At 31.6% G+C, this 18238-nt stretch overlaps 1 protein-coding gene across 1 annotated transcript in view; it reads right to left on the minus strand.

Annotated features, from left to right (window-relative positions):
- LOC135141915 (neprilysin-4-like) overlaps nucleotides 1-18238 on the minus strand; it is a 47349-nt gene that overhangs the window by 2855 nt on the left and 26256 nt on the right. The window contains exons 11-16 of the mRNA XM_064073504.1: nucleotides 15524-15627; nucleotides 15416-15474; nucleotides 15307-15355; nucleotides 6676-6743; nucleotides 6494-6630; nucleotides 6272-6439 (exon numbers count right to left, since the gene is read on the minus strand). Of these exons, the coding sequence (XP_063929574.1) occupies nucleotides 6272-6439; nucleotides 6494-6630; nucleotides 6676-6743; nucleotides 15307-15355; nucleotides 15416-15474; nucleotides 15524-15627 (585 nt within the window). The remainder of the gene's footprint in view (nucleotides 1-6271; nucleotides 6440-6493; nucleotides 6631-6675; nucleotides 6744-15306; nucleotides 15356-15415; nucleotides 15475-15523; nucleotides 15628-18238) is intronic.

Here is an 18238-nt window from a genome sequence, read left to right on the forward strand (position 1 = left end):
ATTTACCTGTGGAGCCACTTTACAAAAATTTCGAAAAATGTTCCAAAAAGCTCCAGTTTTGGGAGAAAGTGATTGGATTATTGTTAACATGATTACTTGAAAAAAATATTTTTTTATGAATTATGACCAAAAAACCCACGTTCCAGTTAACTCTGGTGCTACGTTTCAAAAATTCGAAAGAAAAATCCAAAAAAATCTCAAATTTTAAACACAAATGGCCTGACTATAGTTAACATGATCACGGGGACAAGTACTTTTTTATTAATTATGACCAAAAACAACCCACGTTCCATGTAACTGTAGAGACACGTTCCAAAAATTTCTAAAAAAATTCCAGAAAATGGCCAATTTTGAAAATAAGTGATTGGAAAAATAATATAATTGCTTGGATAAGTGTTTTTTATGAATTATGAATGAAAAACCACGTCCCATTTAATTGTGGTGCCAAGTTTCAAAAATTAAAAAAAAATCTCAAATTTTGGACACAAGTGATATGTGATTAATTGATTAGACTGTTGTTAACTTAAAATTATTACCAAAAACAACCCTCGTCCCATTTAACTGTAGAGCCAGGTTTCAAAAATTTCGAAAAAATAGTCAAAAAAATCTCCAAATTGAAAACAAGTGATTGGATTACTGTTAAAATCATTACTTGAACAACTATTTTTCTAATTAATTATGACCAGAAACAACCCATGTGCTACTTAACTGTGGTGCCACGTTCCAAAATTTCGAAAAGAAATCCAAAAATCTATAATTTTGAAAACAAGTCATTGGATTATTGTTGACCTGACTCGACCTAACCTGAACAAGTATTTTTGTATGAATTATGACTAAAAAACCCATGTTCCAGTAACGTGGTGCTACGTTTAAAAAATTTGAAAAAAAGTCCAAAATATCTCAAATTTTGGACACAAGTGACCTGAGTATTGTTAACATCATTACGTGAACAAGTACTTTTGTATTGTACTTAGTTTCATTTAATTGTAGAGCCACGTTTCACAAATTTCGAAAAATCTACAATTTTGAAAAGAAGTGTTTGGATTAGTGTTAAGATAATTGCCTGAACAAGTGTTTTTTTAAATGTGGTGCCAAGTTTCAAAATTTAAAAGAAAAGTCCCAAGTTTCAAAAATAAGTGATATGTGATTTGGTTATTGTTAACATCATTATCTGAAATAATGACCAAAAACAACCCACGTTCCATTTACTGTAATTGTTAACATCATTACCTGAAATTATGACCAAAAACAACTTCGGTTCTATTTAACTGTAGAGCTACCTTTAAAAAATTTCGAAAAAAAAATCCTAAAATCTCGAATATTGAACATACGTGATTCGTGACTGGATTATAGTTAACATTATGACACGATCAAGTATTTTCTTTTATTAGTGATGACTAAAAACAATCCAGATGCCATTTAACTATGGGGCCACATTTCAAAATTTTCGAAAAATTTCCAAAAAATCTCCAATTTTGGAAGCACGTGATCGAATTATTATTAACATTATTACCCGAACAAAAATATTTTTTATGAATTATGACTAAAAATCCACGTTCTCTTTAACTGTGGCGCCACATTTCAAAATTTCGAAAAAAAAATCCACCTCGACCTGACCTGACCTGAACAAGTATTTTTGTATTAATTATGACTAAAAAAACTAACATTCCATTTAACGTGGTGCTACGTTTCAAAAATTGAAAAAAACCCAAAAATCTCATATTTTGAACACAATAGATCTGACCATTTAATATCATTACGTGAACAAGTACTTTTTTATTAATTATGACTAAAAACAACCTACGTTTCGTTTAACTGTAGAACCACAAAGAAGTGTTTTTTTATGAATGATGAATTAAAAACCACGTCCCATTTAATTGTGGTGCCAAATTTCAAAAATTTCAAAAAAAAAAAATTCAAATTTTGAAAACAAGTGATACGTGATTTTGTTATTGTTAACATCATTACCTGAAATTATGACCAGAAACAACTAAGATTCCATTTAACTGTAGAGCCACGTTTAAAAAATTTTGAAAAAAAAATCCAAAAATCTCGAATATTGAACACACGTGATTTGCGACTAGACTATTGTTAACATTATTACACGATCAAGCATTTTCTTTTATTAGTGACGACCAAAAACAATCCAGGTGCCATTTAACTGTGGAGTCACTTTACAAAATTTTTTAAAAATTTCCAAAAAATCTCCAATTTTGGAAACGGGTGATCGGATTATTGTTAACATTATTACCTGAACAAATATGTTTTTTTTGAATTATGACTAAAAATCCACGCTTTCTTTAACTGTGGCGCCACGTTCCAAAATTACAAAAAAAAACAAAAAAATCTATAGTTTTGAAATCAAGTCATTGGATTGTTGTTGATCTGACTCGACCTGACCTGACCTGACCTCACCTAGCATCACCAGACTTGAACAAGTATCTTTATATGAATTATAACTAAAAAACCCACATTCCATTTAACGTGGTGTATACGTTTCAAAAATTTGAAAAAATCCAAAAATCTCATATTTTGAACACAATTGATCTGACTATTGTTAACATCATCGCTTTTTTATTAATTATAACTAAAAACAACCTGCATTTCGTTTAACTGTAGAGCTACGTTTCAAAAATTTCGAAAAATCTCCAGTTTTGAAAAGAAGTGTTTGGATTATTGTTAAGATAATTGCCTGAACAAGTATTTTTTATGAATTATGAATTAAAAAACCACGTCCCATTTAGCTGTGGTGCTAAGTTTCAAAAATTTCAAAAAAAAAAAAATTTCAAATTTCGAAAACAAAATACGTGATTTGGTTATTGTTAAGATCATTAAATCATGAAATTATGACCAAAAACAACTAAGGTTCCATTTAACTGAAGTCACGTTTAAAAAATTTTGAAAAAAAAAATCCAAAAATCTCAAATATTGAACACACGTGATTTGTGAATAGACTATTGTTAACATTATTACACGATCAAGCATTTTCTTTTATTAGTGACGACCAAAAACAATCCAGGTGCCATTTAACTGTGGAGTCACTTTACAAAATTTTCGAAAAATTTCCAAAAAATCTCCAATTTTGGAAACAGGTGATCGGATTATTGTTAATATTATTACCTGAACAAATATGTTTTTTATGAATTATGACTAAAAATCCACGTTCTCTTTAACTGTGGCGCCACGTTCCAAAATTATAAAAAAAAACCAAAAAAACCTATTGTTTTGAAAACAAGTCATTGGATTGTTGTTGACCTGACTCGACCTGACCTGACCTGACCTCACCTAGCATGACCAGACTTGAACAAGTACCTTTGTATGAATTATAACTAAAAAACCCACATTCCATTTAACGTGGTGTATACGTTTCAAAAATTTGAAAAAAATCCAAAAATCTCATATTTTGAACACAATTGATCTGACTATTGTTAACATCATCACTTTTTTATTAATTATAATTAAAAACAACCTGCATTTCGTTTAACTGTAGAGCCACGTTTCAAAAATTTCGAAAAATCTCCAATTTTGAAAAGAAGTGTTTGGATTATTGTTAAGATAATTGCCTGAACAAGTGTTTTTTATGAATTATGAATTAAAAAACGACGTCCCATTTAGCTGTGGTGCCAAGTTTCAAAAATTAAAAAAAAAAAATATTAAATTTCGAAAACAAGTGATACGTGATTTGGTTATTGTTAAGATCATTAAATCATGAAATTATGACCAAAAACAACTAAGGTTCCATTTAACTGTAGTCACGTTTAAAAAATTTTGAAAAAAAAAATCCAAAAATCTCAAATATTGAACACACGTGATTTGTGACTAGACTATTGTTAACATTATTACACGATCAAGCATTTTCTTTTATTAGTGACGACCAAAAACAATCCAGGTGCCATTTAACTGTGGAGTCACTTTACAAAATTTTCGAAAAACTTCCAAAAAATCTCCAATTTTGGAAACAGGTGATCGGATTATTGTTAACATTATTACCTAAACAAATATGTTTTTTATGAATTATGACTAAAAATCCACGCTTTCTTTAACTGTGGCGCCACGTTCCAAAATTACAAAAAAAAAAAAAAACAAAAAAACCTATAGTTTTGAAATCAAGTTATTGGATTGTTGTTGACCTGACTCGACCTGACCTGACCTGACCTCACCTAGCATGACCAGACTTGAACAAGTATTTTTGTATGAATTATAACTAAAAAACCCACATTTCATTTAACGTGGTGTATACGTTTAAAAAATTTGAAAAAAATCCAAAAATCTCATATTTTGAACACAATTGATCTGACTATTGTTACCATCATCACTTTTTTATTAATTATAACTAAAATCAACCTGCATTTCGTTTAACTGTAGAGCCACGTTTCAAAAATTTCGAAAAATCTCCAGTTTTGAAAAGAAGTGTTTGGATTATTAAGATAATTGCCTGAACAAGTGTTTTTTTTTATGAATTATGAATTGAAAACCACGTCCCATTTAGCTGTGGTGCCAAGTTTCAAAAATTAAAAAACAAAATTTCAAATTTCGAAAACAAAATACGTGATTTGGTTATTGTTAAGATCATTAAATCATGAAATTATGACCAAAAACAGCTAAGGTTCCATTTAAGTGTAGAGCCACGTTTAAAAAATTTTGAAAAAAAATCCAAAAATCTCAAATATTGAACACACGTGATTTGTGACTAGACTATTGTTAACATTATTACACGATCAAGCATTTTCTTTTATTAGTGATGACCAAAACAATCCAGATGTCATTTAACTATGGTGCCACATTTCAAAATTTTCGAAAAATTTCTAAAAAATCCAATTTTGGAAACAGGTGATCAGATTATTGTTAACATTATTACCTGAACAAAAATGTTTTTTATGAATTATGACTAAAAATCCACTTTTTCTTTAATTGTGGCGCCATGTTCTAAAATTAAAAAAAAAATGCAAAAAATCTATAGTTTTGATTGGATTATTGTTGACCTGACTCGACCTGACCTGACCTGAACAAGTATTTTTGTATTAATTATGACTAAAAAAACTAACATTCCATTTAACGTGGTGCTACGTTTCAAAAATTTCAAAAAATCTCCAATTTTTAAAAGAAGTGGTTGGATTATTGTTAAGATAATTGGCTGAACAAGTGTTTTTTTTTTATGAATGATGAATTAAAAGACCACGTCCCATTTAATTGTGGTGCCAAGTTTCAAAAATTAAAAAAAAATAAATAAAAAATTTCAAATTTCGAAAACAAGTGATATGTGATTTGGTTATTGTTAACATCATTACCTGAAATTATGACCAAAAACAACTCACTTTCCACTTTACTGTAGAGCCACGTTTAAAAAATTTCGAAAAAAAAAACCAAAAATCTCGAATATTGAACATACGTGATTCGTGACTGGATGCCAGATGCCATTTGACTATCGGGCCACCTTTCAAAATTTTCGAAAAATTTCCAAAAAATCTCCAATTTTGGAAGCAGATAATCGGATAATTGTTAACATTAGTACCTGAATAAAAATGTTTCTTATAAATTATGACTAAAACTCCAAAAAATCTATAATTTTGAAAACAAGTCATTGGATTATTGTTGACGTGCTTTAACCCGACTTGACTTGACCTAACATGACTTGAACAAGTATTTTTTTATGAATTATGACGAAAAAATCTGCATTACATTTAACTTTGACGCCAGATTTAAAAAAATTGAAAAAAAAATAAGCACAAGGGAGGTCTTCGACTGACGCTAATTTTTGATTGCTTCTTAAACTTATTTAAACGTTTCCTAAGCTCATCAGATCTATGTAATTTATATTACTGAAGTTTTTGCGTATACTTTAGTATATATTATACGGAAAAAGCGAATGAGTAAATATTTTAGATATGATGGTCGTCCGGTTTGCGTAAATGACATTCGCTGACGTTCGCGAATGCCTCTCTCCGTATTACCGAAATTATAGGGCGTCATTGGACCCAGAAGGATCGTTGAGGCCGATCTCCCCTACGCATCGGCAATGACGTCACGCCGTATAAATGGGGTGGTTCGAAATTAATTGTAACGACGCTCAGGTGTACGCTTACTCGTCGATGACATGTGAATTTTTTTAATATAAAACAGCCAAACTAGATTTTGTCGAAATTACATTTTGAATCACAATCGCATTTTACGAAAATATAGCAAGCCGTGACAAGATTTTCAGATTAGGTTTATTCGGGAGTTCCCTCGGGAAAACCCCGCTTAGACGAAAAGTATTATTAAATTGTCAAACCTGTGCAAAGCCAAGGAAAAACAATTGATCGGGCGTAACATCTGGAAGTCCTGGTAGCCGTCGATGCATGGAATTTGTAACTGCTTCGCGTCGTTTGTATCCTTCAAAAGCTGCGCGAAGGCCGCCGTTATCAGCTATATTTTCTCCCTGTGTGTTGTATCCTTGCACCTAAGGACCAAATTTCGCTTACTGTCAGCCCGAAATTTCGGTTCGAACGCTTACTCGGAACGCCGCCCCCAGGTCAGGCATGGTGTAATTGCTGTACTGGTCGATGATGCATCGGACTTTCTCATGGTAGTGGGTGAGCGTTGCGGTTGACCACCATTGTTTTAGATTCCCATTTTCGTCGTATCTGCGCCCTAAAATAATTCAGTTATAAGGGAAAAAACATTGAGGTAATTAACCTTGGTCATCAAATCCGTGTGTTATTTCATGCCCCATGATAGCACCAATGGCGCCGTAATCGATGGCTCTAGAAGATTAGTTACATTCACTGAACGTTCATCTATCAAACCAGATTCGTCATATCAATTTAACTAAGTAATTTTTTGGTCATCGCATCGGTCAAATATGACGCGGCGAAATTACTTCACAGGAAAAAAATAAATTTAATAGAGTGACGTGGCAAAAGAAATTAATAAAGTTTTTAAATTGACGTGTAACATGTTTTTTATTACAACGGAAAGGAGAAGTGAAGACTACTACGGAGACGCACCGAATAATTTATAATAATTTATAGAAACGTTTTAGAGCCTCTGGAATTGTCAAAAATAATAAATGATTCAAACAGAGCCACGCGTGTGCGTTAATTAAGTAATTTTTTATTATCACACCCGTCAGCTAAAACCCAGTAAAAATTAGTTTAATCAACGAAGCCTAAATCACGGGAAAATATCCGTTATAAAATCTCATTTAATTTTTTTTCTCTTAATGTCATATTTTAGAACATACATTTCAACTCAAATATGTCATTTCATGTATTCTTGAAGTTGCGTAGCTCGCAAAACACGCAAAAGTAGGTCCTCCGTTTTCATATGTCTGTCAGACGTTTGTCATAATTCACAAAATGTAACAAATAATGCTAGAAACTTTATTTATTTGATGCAGCCGTCATTTTTTGCATAATTATAATAATTAAATATGCTATGTTTAAAATTCATATGTAGCAGTTTTCAATGTAACATAAATAATTAATTAATTTGAAATAAATAATTATCTGACCATTGTAAATTAAACTTCAACAAACCATAAACATTACGCTTCATTTCAAATCAATACAGATGCATCACTAAATTTTATTTGTCGCTGATGTAAAATTATTTTATTACTATTTTCCATTCTTGTTTTAAAAAATAATTCAACAGGGAGACAGCTGACAGACAGAAATACGGACAAACTGACGTCCTTACGGACTATACACGTATATATAAATCTACTTGTAAAAAATATTAATCATAACAGTATTAAAAAAAACGTCGCGTCATTAAAACAATTACCAGCTAACACACTTACGGTTCTAACGTCAAGATAATTAAATATATCTCTCCATTAATAATATAACCTCAAGTTTTTTTTTTTTTTAATGATAAGTGCACATGTGAAAGTATCTTTCTAAAGACATTAAAGACCTTTAAAATAATTACACTTCACAAAAAAATGGACATTGCTGTTAAAAAATTCTCATCTGTGTTATTAAAGTGTCATTAGTTAATTTCCTGGAACAAAATTAAATTTGTAAAAATTAGATAGTTCAGTAAGAGTTTTTCACCGACTTTAGTATACAGATGAGTTTTAAATTTTTAACCTATGATTAATAAAAGTCGTGCTGATTTCAAAATATAGCGATTCTATTTGAAAATTAATTTTTTAAAAATCCAAAAATTGCAGTATTTCAGTGGGCTATTCTGGAAAAATGACAGGAGAAATGAGGCCGAAATTAACTTTTGCATGTTCAAATCTGCAAGCAAATGTCTACGGTTTAATTTCGAAAATGGTCGAAAATTGGCCGAAATTTTTATATGTTGAATAATTTTGCTTTTGAAAAGGTAGACAAAAAATTATCAAAAAATTCTGGGATATTGATTTCTCCTGGTTCCAAAAATTTAGCGTGTTTGTGGTACCCGGAGAAGATTTTGGAAATGTTCGGATCGAAAATAATTTTTTTCAAAAATCCAGAAAATTACAACGTTTCAAGGAAAAATGGTAGAAGTCATCCAAGAAATGAGGGCGAAACTAATTTCTATAGGTCGAGATCTCCAAGAAAATGTCTGTCGTTAAGTTTCCAAAATGGTCGAAAATTGGCCAAAATTTTCATACTGAAAAATTTTGCTTTTGAAAAAATTGACAAAAAATTCACAAAAGACTTTGGAATATGTATAGATTTTCCAAATTTTCTAAAATAAAAAAAAATGAAATACTTCAGTGGGTGTTTCTGGAAAAATAGTAGACACTATCGAACAGATGACACCGACACTAACTTCTACAGGTCGAAATCAATAAGAACATGTTTTTGGTTAAATTTCAAAAATTTGTTTCAAATTTTGTTTTTGAAAAATTTGTCAAAAAATTTCCAAAAGATTCTGCAATATTGATTTCGACGTGTTGATTCCAAAAATTTTGTGTGTTTATGGTCTCAGGACAATATGCTAGAAATATTTGGTCTCAAAATCAATTTTTTTCAAAAATCCAAAAAATTGAAATATTTTAGTTTGCGATTCTGGAAAATCAAAGAATTGGGTCCGAAACTAACTTCTGTCGGCCGAAATCTATAAGAAAATGTATGTCGTTAAGTTCCCAAAATGGTCAAAAATCGGCCAGCATTTTCATTGCCAAAAATTTTACTTTTGAAAAAGTTGCTAAAGAATTCCCAGAAATTCTGGGATATAGATTTGGATCTGTCGATTACAAATATTTAAGGTCTTCTTGGTTGCTGGGTAAGATTTTAGAAATATTCGGTTTGGAAATAACTTTTTTTCAAAAATCCAGAAAATTGCAAAATTTCAATGGGCGATTCTAGGAAAATGTTAGAAATCATGAAAGAAATGAGGGCGGAACTAACTTCTGTAGGCTAAAATCTATAAGAAAATATCTCGTTATATTACCAAAATGGTTGAAAGTTGTCTGAAATTTTTATACTGAAAAAAATTTGTTTTTGAAGACGTTGTCAAAAAATTCTGGAATAGAGATTTTGACCTCCTGATTAAAAAATTTTGCGTATTTATGGCCCCGGAGCAACATTTTAGAAATATTAAATTAACTTCTGTAGGCTGAAATCTAAAAGAAAATGTCTTCCTTATGTCCAAAATGGTCAAAAAGTGACCAGAATTTTCAAGGCCAAAAATTTTACCTTTGAAAAAGTTGCCAAAGAATTCCCAAATATTTTGGGATATAGATTTCGATCTGTCGATTACAAATATTTAAGGTCTTTATGGTTGCTGGGCAAGATTTTAGAAATATTCGGTTTGGAAATCAATTTTTCCAAAAATCCAGAAAATTACAAAATTTCAATGGGCGATTCTGGAAAAATGGTGGAAATCATCGAAGAAATGAGAACGAAATTAACTTTTGTAGGGCGAAATCTATAAGAAAATGTCTGGTTAAGTTTCCAAAATGATCAAAATTTGGCCGAAATTTTCATATCGAAAAATTTTGCTTTCCAAAAAGCTGTCAAAAAATTCCTAAAAAATTCTGGGATGTAGATTTCCATCTGCGGATTCCAAAGATCTTTATGGTCCTGGGGCAAGATTTTAGAAATATTCGGTTTGGAAATGAATTTTTCAAAAAACTAGAAAATTACAATATTCCGATGGGAAATTTTGGAAAATTGGTAGAAGTCACCCAAGAAATGAGGGAGAAACTAACCTCTGTAGGTTAAAATCTATAAGAAAATGTCTCGTTATATTTCCAAAATGGTTGAAATTTGGCGAAATTTTCATACTGAAAAAATTTTGCTTTTAAAAAAGTTGCAAAAAATTCTGGGATAGAGATTTTCACCTCTTGATTAAAAAAAAATTCGTGTCTATGCCCCCTGAGCAACATTTTAGAAATATTAAACTAACTTCTGTAGGCTGAAATCTAATAGAAAATGTCTTCCTTTAAGTCCAAAATGGCCAAAAATTGACCAGAATTTTCATGGCCAAAAATTTTACCTTAGAAAAAGTTGTCAAAGAATTCCCAAAAATTCTGAGATATAGATTTCGATCTGTCGATTACAAATATTTAAGATCTTTATGGTTGCTGGCAAGATTTTAGAAATATTCGGTTTGGAAATCAATTTTTTCAAAAATCCAGAAAATTGCAAAATTTCAATGGGCGATTCTGGAAAAATCGTGGAAATCATCGAAGAAATGAGAGCGAAACTAACTTTTGTAGGCCGAAATCTATAAGAAAATGTCTGGTTAAGTTTCCAAAATGATCGAAATTTGGCCGAAATTTTCATATCGAAAAATTTTGCTTTCCAAAAAGCTGTCAAAAAATTCCTAAAAAAATTTGGGATGTGGATTTTAATCTGCTGATTTTAAAGATTTAAAACGTCTTTATGGTACCGGTGCAAAATTTTAGCAATATTCGGTTTGGAAATCAATTTTTGAAAAAAACAGGAAATTCCAATATTCCGATGGGAAATTCTGAAGAAATGGTAGAAGTCACCCAAGAAATGCGGGCGAAACTAACTTCTGTAGGTTAAAATCTATAAGAAAATGTCTCGTTATATTTCCAAAATGGTTAAAATTTGGCCGAAATTTTCATACTGAAAAAATTTTGCTTTTAAGAAAGTTGTCAAAAAAATCGCAAAAAATTCTGGGATAGAGATTTTGACCTCCTGATTAAAAAAAATTTCGTGTCTATGCCCCCGGGAGCAACATTTTAGAAATATTAAACTAACCTCTGTAGGCTGAAATCCAATAGAAAATGTCTTCCTTTAGGTCCAAAATGGCCAAAAATTGACCAGAATTTTCATGGCCAAAAATTTTACCTTAGAAAAAGTTGTCAAAGAATTCCCAAAAATTCTGGGATATAGATTTCGATCTGTCGATTACAAATATTAAGGTCTTTATGGTTGTTGGGCAAGATTTTAGAAATATTCGGTTTGGAAATCAATTTTTTCAAAAATCCAGAAAATTGCAAAATTTCAATGGGTGATTCTGGAAAAATGGTGGAAATCATCGAAGAAATGAGAGCGAAATTAACTTTTGTAGGCCGAAATCTATAAGAAAATGTCTGGTTAAGTTTCCAAAATGGTCGAAATTTGGCCGAAATTTTCATATCGAAAAATTTTGCTTTCCAAAAAGCTGTCAAAGAATTCCTAAAAAATTCTGGGATGTAGATTTCAATCTGCGGATTCCAAAGATCTTTATGGTCCTGGGGCAAGATTTTAGAAATATTCGGTTTGGAAATCAATTTTTCAAAAAACTAGAAAATTACAATATTCCGATGGGAAACTTTGGAAAATTGGTAGAAGTCACCCAAGAAATGAAGGCGAAACTAACCTCTGTAGGTTAAAGTCTATAAGAAAATGTCTCGTTTTATTTCCAAAATGGTTGAAATTTGGCCGAAATTTTCATACTGAAAAAATTTTGCTTTTAAAGAAGTTGTGAAAAAATTCACAAAAATTCTGGGATAGAGTTTTTGACCTCCTGATAAAAAAAAATTTCTTGTCTATGCCCCCGGAGCAACATTTTAGAAATATTAAACTAACTTCTGTAGGCTGAAATCTAATAGAAAATGTCTTCCTTTAAGTCCAAGATGGTCAAAAAGTGACCAGAATTTTCATGGCCAAAAATTTTACGTTTGAAAAAGTTGCCAAAGAATTCCCAAAAATTCTGAGATATAGATTTCGATCTGTCGATTACAAATATTTAAGGTCTTTATGGTTGCTGGGTAAGATTTTAGAAATATTCGGTTTGGAGTTCAATTTTTTCAAAAATCCATAAAATTGCAAAATTTCAATGGGCGATTCTGGAAAAATGGTGGAAATCATCGAAGAAATGAGAGCGAAACTAACTTTTGTAGGCCGAAATCTATAAGAAAATGTCTGGTTAATTTTCCAAAATGATCGAAATTGGCTGAAATTTTCATATCGGAAAATTTTGCTTTCCAAAAAGCTGTCAAAAAATTCCTAAAAAATTCTGGGATGTAGAATTCAATCTGCGGATTCCAAAGATCTTTATGGTCCTGAGGCAAGATTTTAGAAATTTTCGGTTTGGAAATCAATTTTTCAAAAAGCTAGAAAATTACAATATTCCGATGGGAAATTTTGGAAAATTGGTAGAAGTCACCCAAGAAATTAAGGCGAAACTAACCTCTGTAGGTTAGAATCTATAAGAAAATGTCTCGTTATATTTCCAAAATGGTTAAAATTTGGTCGAAATTTTCATACTGAAAAAATTTTGCTTTTAAAAAAGTTGTCAAAAAATTCGCAAAAATTCCTGGGATACAGATTTTGACCTCCTGATTAAAACAATTTTCGTATCTATGCCCCCGGAGCAACATTTTAGAAATATTAAACTAACTTCTGTAGGCTGTAATCTAATAGAAAATGTCTTCCTTTAAGTCCAAAATGACCAAAAATTGACTAGAATTTTCATGGCCAAAAATTTTACCTTAGAAAAAGTTGTCAAAGAATTCCCAAAAATTCTGGGATATAGATTTCGATCTGTCGATTACAAATATTTAAGGTCTTTATGGTTGTTGGGCAAGATTTTAGAAATATTCGGTTTGGAAATCAATTTTTTCAAAAATCCAGAAAATTGCAAAATTTCAATGGGCGATTCTGGAAAAATTGTGGAAATCATCCAAGAAATAAGAGCGAAACTAACTTTTGTAGGCCGAAATCTATAAGAAAATGTCTGGTTAAGTTTCCAAAATGATCGAAATTTGGCCGAAATTTTCATATCGAAAAATTTTGCTTTCCAAAAAGCTGTCAAAAAATTCCTAAAAAATTCTGGGATGTAGATTTCAATCTGCGGATTCCAAAGATCTTTATGGTCTTGGGGCAAGTTTTTAGAAATATTCGGTTTGGAAATCAATTTTTCAAAAAATTAGAAAATTACAATATTCCGATGGGAAATTTTGGAAAATTTGTAGAAGTCACCCAAGAAATGAGGGCGAAACTAACCTCTGTAGGTTAAAATCTATAAGAAAATGTCTCGTTATATTTCCAAAATGGTTGAAATTTGGTCGAAATTTTCATACTGAAAAAATTTTGCTTTTAAAAAAATTGTCAAAAAATTCGCAAAAATTCTGGGATAGAGATTTTGACCTCCTGATTAAAAAAAATTTCGTGTCTATGCCCCCCCGGAGCAACATTTTAGAAATATTAAACTAACTTCTGTAGGCTGAAATCTAATAGAAAATGTCTTCCTTTAAGTCCAAAATGGCCAAAAATTGACCAGAATTTTCATGGCCAGAAATTTTACCTTAGAAAAAGTTGTCAAAGAATTCCCAAAAATTCTGGGATATAGATTTCGATCTGTCGATTGCAAATATTTAAGGTCTTTTTGGTTGCTGGGCAAGATTTTAGAAATATTCGGTTTGGAAATCAATTTTTTCAAAAATCCAGAAAATTGCAAAATTTCAATGGGCGATTCTGGAAAAATGGTGGAAATCATCGAAGAAATGAGAGCGAAATTAACTTTTGTAGGCCGAAATCTATAAGAAAATGTCTGGTTAAGTTTCCAAAATGGTCGAAATTTGGCCGAAATTTTCATATCGAAAAATTTTGCTTTCCAAAAAGTTGTCAAAAAATTCTGGGATATAGATTTCAATCTGTCGATTCCAAAAATTTAAAACGTCTTTATGGTACCGGGGCAAAATTTTAGCAATATTCGGTGTGGAAATCAATTTTTTCAAAAAACCAGAAAATTGCAATATTCCGATGGGAAATTCTGGAAAAATGGTCGAAGAAGAAGAAATGAGGGCGAAAATAACTTCTGCAATCTAAAATCTATAAGAAAAGGTCTCGTTAAGTTTCCAAAATGGTTGAAAATTGTCCGAAATCTTCATACTGAAAACTTTTGCTTTTGGAAAAGTTGTCAAAAAATTCGCAAAAATTCTGGAATAGAGTTTTTGACCTGCGTGTTTATGGCGCAAGATTTTAGAAATATTAAACTAACTTCTGTAGGCTGAAATCTAAAAGAAAATGTCTAAAATGGTCGAAAATTGGCCGAAATTTTCATAGTGAAATATCTTGATTTTGAGAAAATTGGCAAACAATTCTCAAAATCATACAGAGATTTTGTTTTGCCGATTTCAAAAATTTAGCGTGTTTATGACGCGTTTCAGCAGCCACGCTGTCATCTTCTCTGTGTAGGTACATCTGAAACTAAAAAGTTTTTTTGGCACATGGTGTTTTATATTTGTCAAAATTTCAATTATCGTGTGCCTCTTGTGTAGTTATTTCGTTTTTTTGTCTCTAGGGCTCGGAATTAATTTGCCTTACTAGTGAGACATCTGTATGTGGTAAAAGATAAGTTCAAAGATAAATTGTGTTGTTTTTTTGTAACACTTTGGAGTCAAAAAAGGTTCGCCAACATAACTGCGGTGGAATTTTCGGTGTTGTGGGGATAATAAGGTGCTAGATTTGGTGTGAATGCACGGAATGATCGTTTAGAAATTACGTAGTACGTGATTTCATCGTTATAACTACGTGTAAACGACAAAGAATGCATGTGTGTAAAATTAGGTTATTCTAATGAGATTTTCGAGTCGAGCTTTCCGTAGCACATATTACGTGCGACGCACCATGTGGTGTATGTGTCTGTAGTCGTATAAACGTGAGAAATGCAAGAAGAGTAAGAGAGGAGGAACAGCCCTTTACAAAGACCCTTCCTATTAACACCCACTTGTCTGAGAAACTTTACAGACTTCTTGAATTCATTATAATTAAACTTTTGGTTTATTTCAATTTCGATTCAGGTGAAAATCGTGCGTTTTCGAAAACATTGAAGACAGTTCGAAGCGATCGTTACATGTTTGTGTTTTAGATTATGGTTGAGTTCCGATCGTGGGATAATGGTATTGTTTTACCGTTTACTTACGCTATTCCGTTGCCGTAAAAAGGGGGTTTTAGTATGCCAGCTGGAAATGCTGGAAATTATTTTACAGATTTATACCATATTTTTTATTAGCTGTATAAAAAAGACTTACTGACAGAGTTCAGTGTCGCCGAGTAAAATGCATTTACGGTCGTGGCTGAAGCTACCCATCTGAAACAATAAAATGTAATATCTCTTTACAATAAAATGCGCGCTATACCGATTACGATCTGGTTTTTTTCGAATACTTTGCAGGTTTCTTCGTACCGCCGCGTTCGTTAAATTTAGGTAAGTATCGAAGAGGTTTCCCTCGATCACGTGCGCCTGAAATAACGACATTTAGAGGATATATTTTTGAGTAACTAACTATTCCGTGGTAAGGTGAAATCTCCGAAAATCTTTCATCAACGGACTGAATCTGAAGGGGGCTTTTCGAGTAGTTGCTTAATACACCAAGATTACGGTGACATTAAAAATTCTACTAGAAGGGCAAGCTCCTTTGGACCTTGCTAAGTAGCAGGTTCAAGGGGTACGCGAAGATGGATTTTCAGCGATTTGTGTAACTGTTATTTATTCAGTTTTGGTTTAGCGCGGTGATCTATTTGCTTTGAAATTTGATATTTGGCATAATCCGTGTAGGAATAATTCTTAATTAAAATTTTATAAGCTGTTATTGGGGAGCTGACGCTCATAAATTTCGGCCTTAACATTTGCGAGCTCCTAAAACCATTTCATCCGACACAGTTTTACTTTTGGAATTGATTCGAAAAAGTTGTACTTGGAATTGTGAAACGTTTCGTGGGTATTTTCAGCATTTTCAGAAAATGCTGGATTTTTACATTAACTCACTCAAACTCGAAGCACGTTAGACGTCAGATCAAATTATATGACGAAGAATATATCTGTTGTTATTCGAGACGTGCGATTTATTATTTTCTCTAGTTTTTAGTTTCTCTATAAACACCTAACGTGTAATACAATGTGTATCAGATTCTATGTAAGTAGAATTAAGGTATACCGGGTGTCTTAGTAACTAAAAAAGTAAAAATATTTTATTCACAGCACTTGGAAAATATACAGTATTTTATTTTAAACCGATAAATTAGATGTCATTTATGACAAAATAAAAGGTGTCATATAATTGTTGATACGTGATTAATATTCTCAATTTTAAGCTTGTTTTTTTTTTAAATAACCGAGATATTTAAGTGGGAATGGGACACCTCGTAACACAAATTGTCAAATTTAATTTTGCAAAATGTTATTTCTTGTGATAATCCCTATGTGTAGTATAAAAAGTTGTTATAAAATTTGGATTTTTGCAAAAAGCTGGATGCCTAGGGGTATAATTTAAGGCGGATTCATAAACCGTAACTAGAAGAGTGTTATTTTATTAAGTTTTAGAAGAGTGTTATTTTATTAAGTTTAAATAGTACTTATCATGAACATTTTTGAGGTGACGTCACCAAATTGTTGGGGGGATAATTAAACAAATTTTGGTTAGCGTTTTACCACGTAGATAATATTCTTAACATACACATAAGCTTTGGCAATAATTGGCCGAGACTAACTGTTTTCGTTGAGTTTCCAAAATGGTCAAAAATTGGTCAAATTTTTCATATTGAAAAATTTTCCATTTGAAAAATTTTGCTTTTGAAAGAAAGTGTCAAAAAATTCCCAAACAATTCCGGGACATTGGTTTCGATTTGCTGACTCCAAAAATTTTGAGTGTTCATGGTCCTGGGGTAAGATTTATGAATTGTCGCTCATTAAGTTTCGAAAACGGTTAAAAATTATCAAAAATTTTCATGGAGGAAGCATATCGAAAAATTTTGATTTTGAAAAAGTTACCAAAAAATTCCCAAAATAATCTGGGATAGATTTTGTCGTGCTGATTCCAAAAACATGGCTTGTGGTGCAAGATTTAAGTTAAATTATTTTAAAAATTCCTAGGAGAAAAATAAATATTAACATGCCCCGCCCACCAAGTCCACTTTAATGATCCTTTTTATTTCTCAGGAACTCAGGGCAAGCAAATGAACTATTTCTGTAGAAAAAATCGTTTGAATTTCTTTTTAAATAACTCATTCCTAATGAAAACACGACCATCCTAAGAGAAACATCAAACGATAAACCCCGCCCACTCACCTCTTCCTGCCTAAATGAGTGTTTATTCATTGTTAAACGAGAGGCGGAGTTTAATTTCAAATCAGAATTTTTTATAGAAATACCTATATTTTAAGTACGTTTTAACTATTTATTCATTGAAAATTGATGGCTTAAAAAAACAGGTGTGCCCGTTTATTGCTTACCCTGATACAAAAAAGATGGCCCGCCCGCCGACCCTAAACTCCGCCTTAATGATCCATTTATCCCGCACGAACTTAAAGTGAGCGAAGCTTAGACGCAAATTAAATATTTCTGTAGAAAAAAAGCCCTTTGATTTTTTAAAATAATTTATTACTACTGAATAATTCTAAGAAAAACACTAAACGAATAAGCTCCTCCCACTCACCCCTTCTAGCCTAAATGAGTGTGTCTTAATCGTGAAACGAGAGGCGGAGCTTAACCTCAAATGAGGATATTTATATTTTGAACACGTTTTAAGTATTTGTTCATCTAAACTTGATGGCTTTTAGAAAAAACGGTGTGCCTGTTTATTGCTTACTGTGATATAAAAAAGATGCCCCGCCCACCCACCCTAAACTCCGGTTTAATAATCCGTTCATTATTCAAAGCGGGCGAAGCTTAGATGCAAATTGTATATTTCTGTAGAAAAAAAATTACCTTTGATATTTTTTTCAATAATTCATTACTACTGAAAACACGACCATTCTAAGAAACCATTAAACGAATAAGCCCCGCCCACTCACCTTTCCTAGCCTAAATTAATCGTTGAACGAGAGGCGGAGCTTAACTTCAAATGAAGATTTTT

This window comes from Zophobas morio, unplaced genomic scaffold (genome assembly GCF_036711695.1).
Source record: "Zophobas morio isolate AGI-343-1 ecotype UQ-CSIRO unplaced genomic scaffold, CSIRO_AGI_Zmor_V1 ptg000044l, whole genome shotgun sequence".
In the NCBI taxonomy this organism is placed as follows: Eukaryota; Metazoa; Arthropoda; class Insecta; order Coleoptera; family Tenebrionidae; genus Zophobas; species Zophobas morio.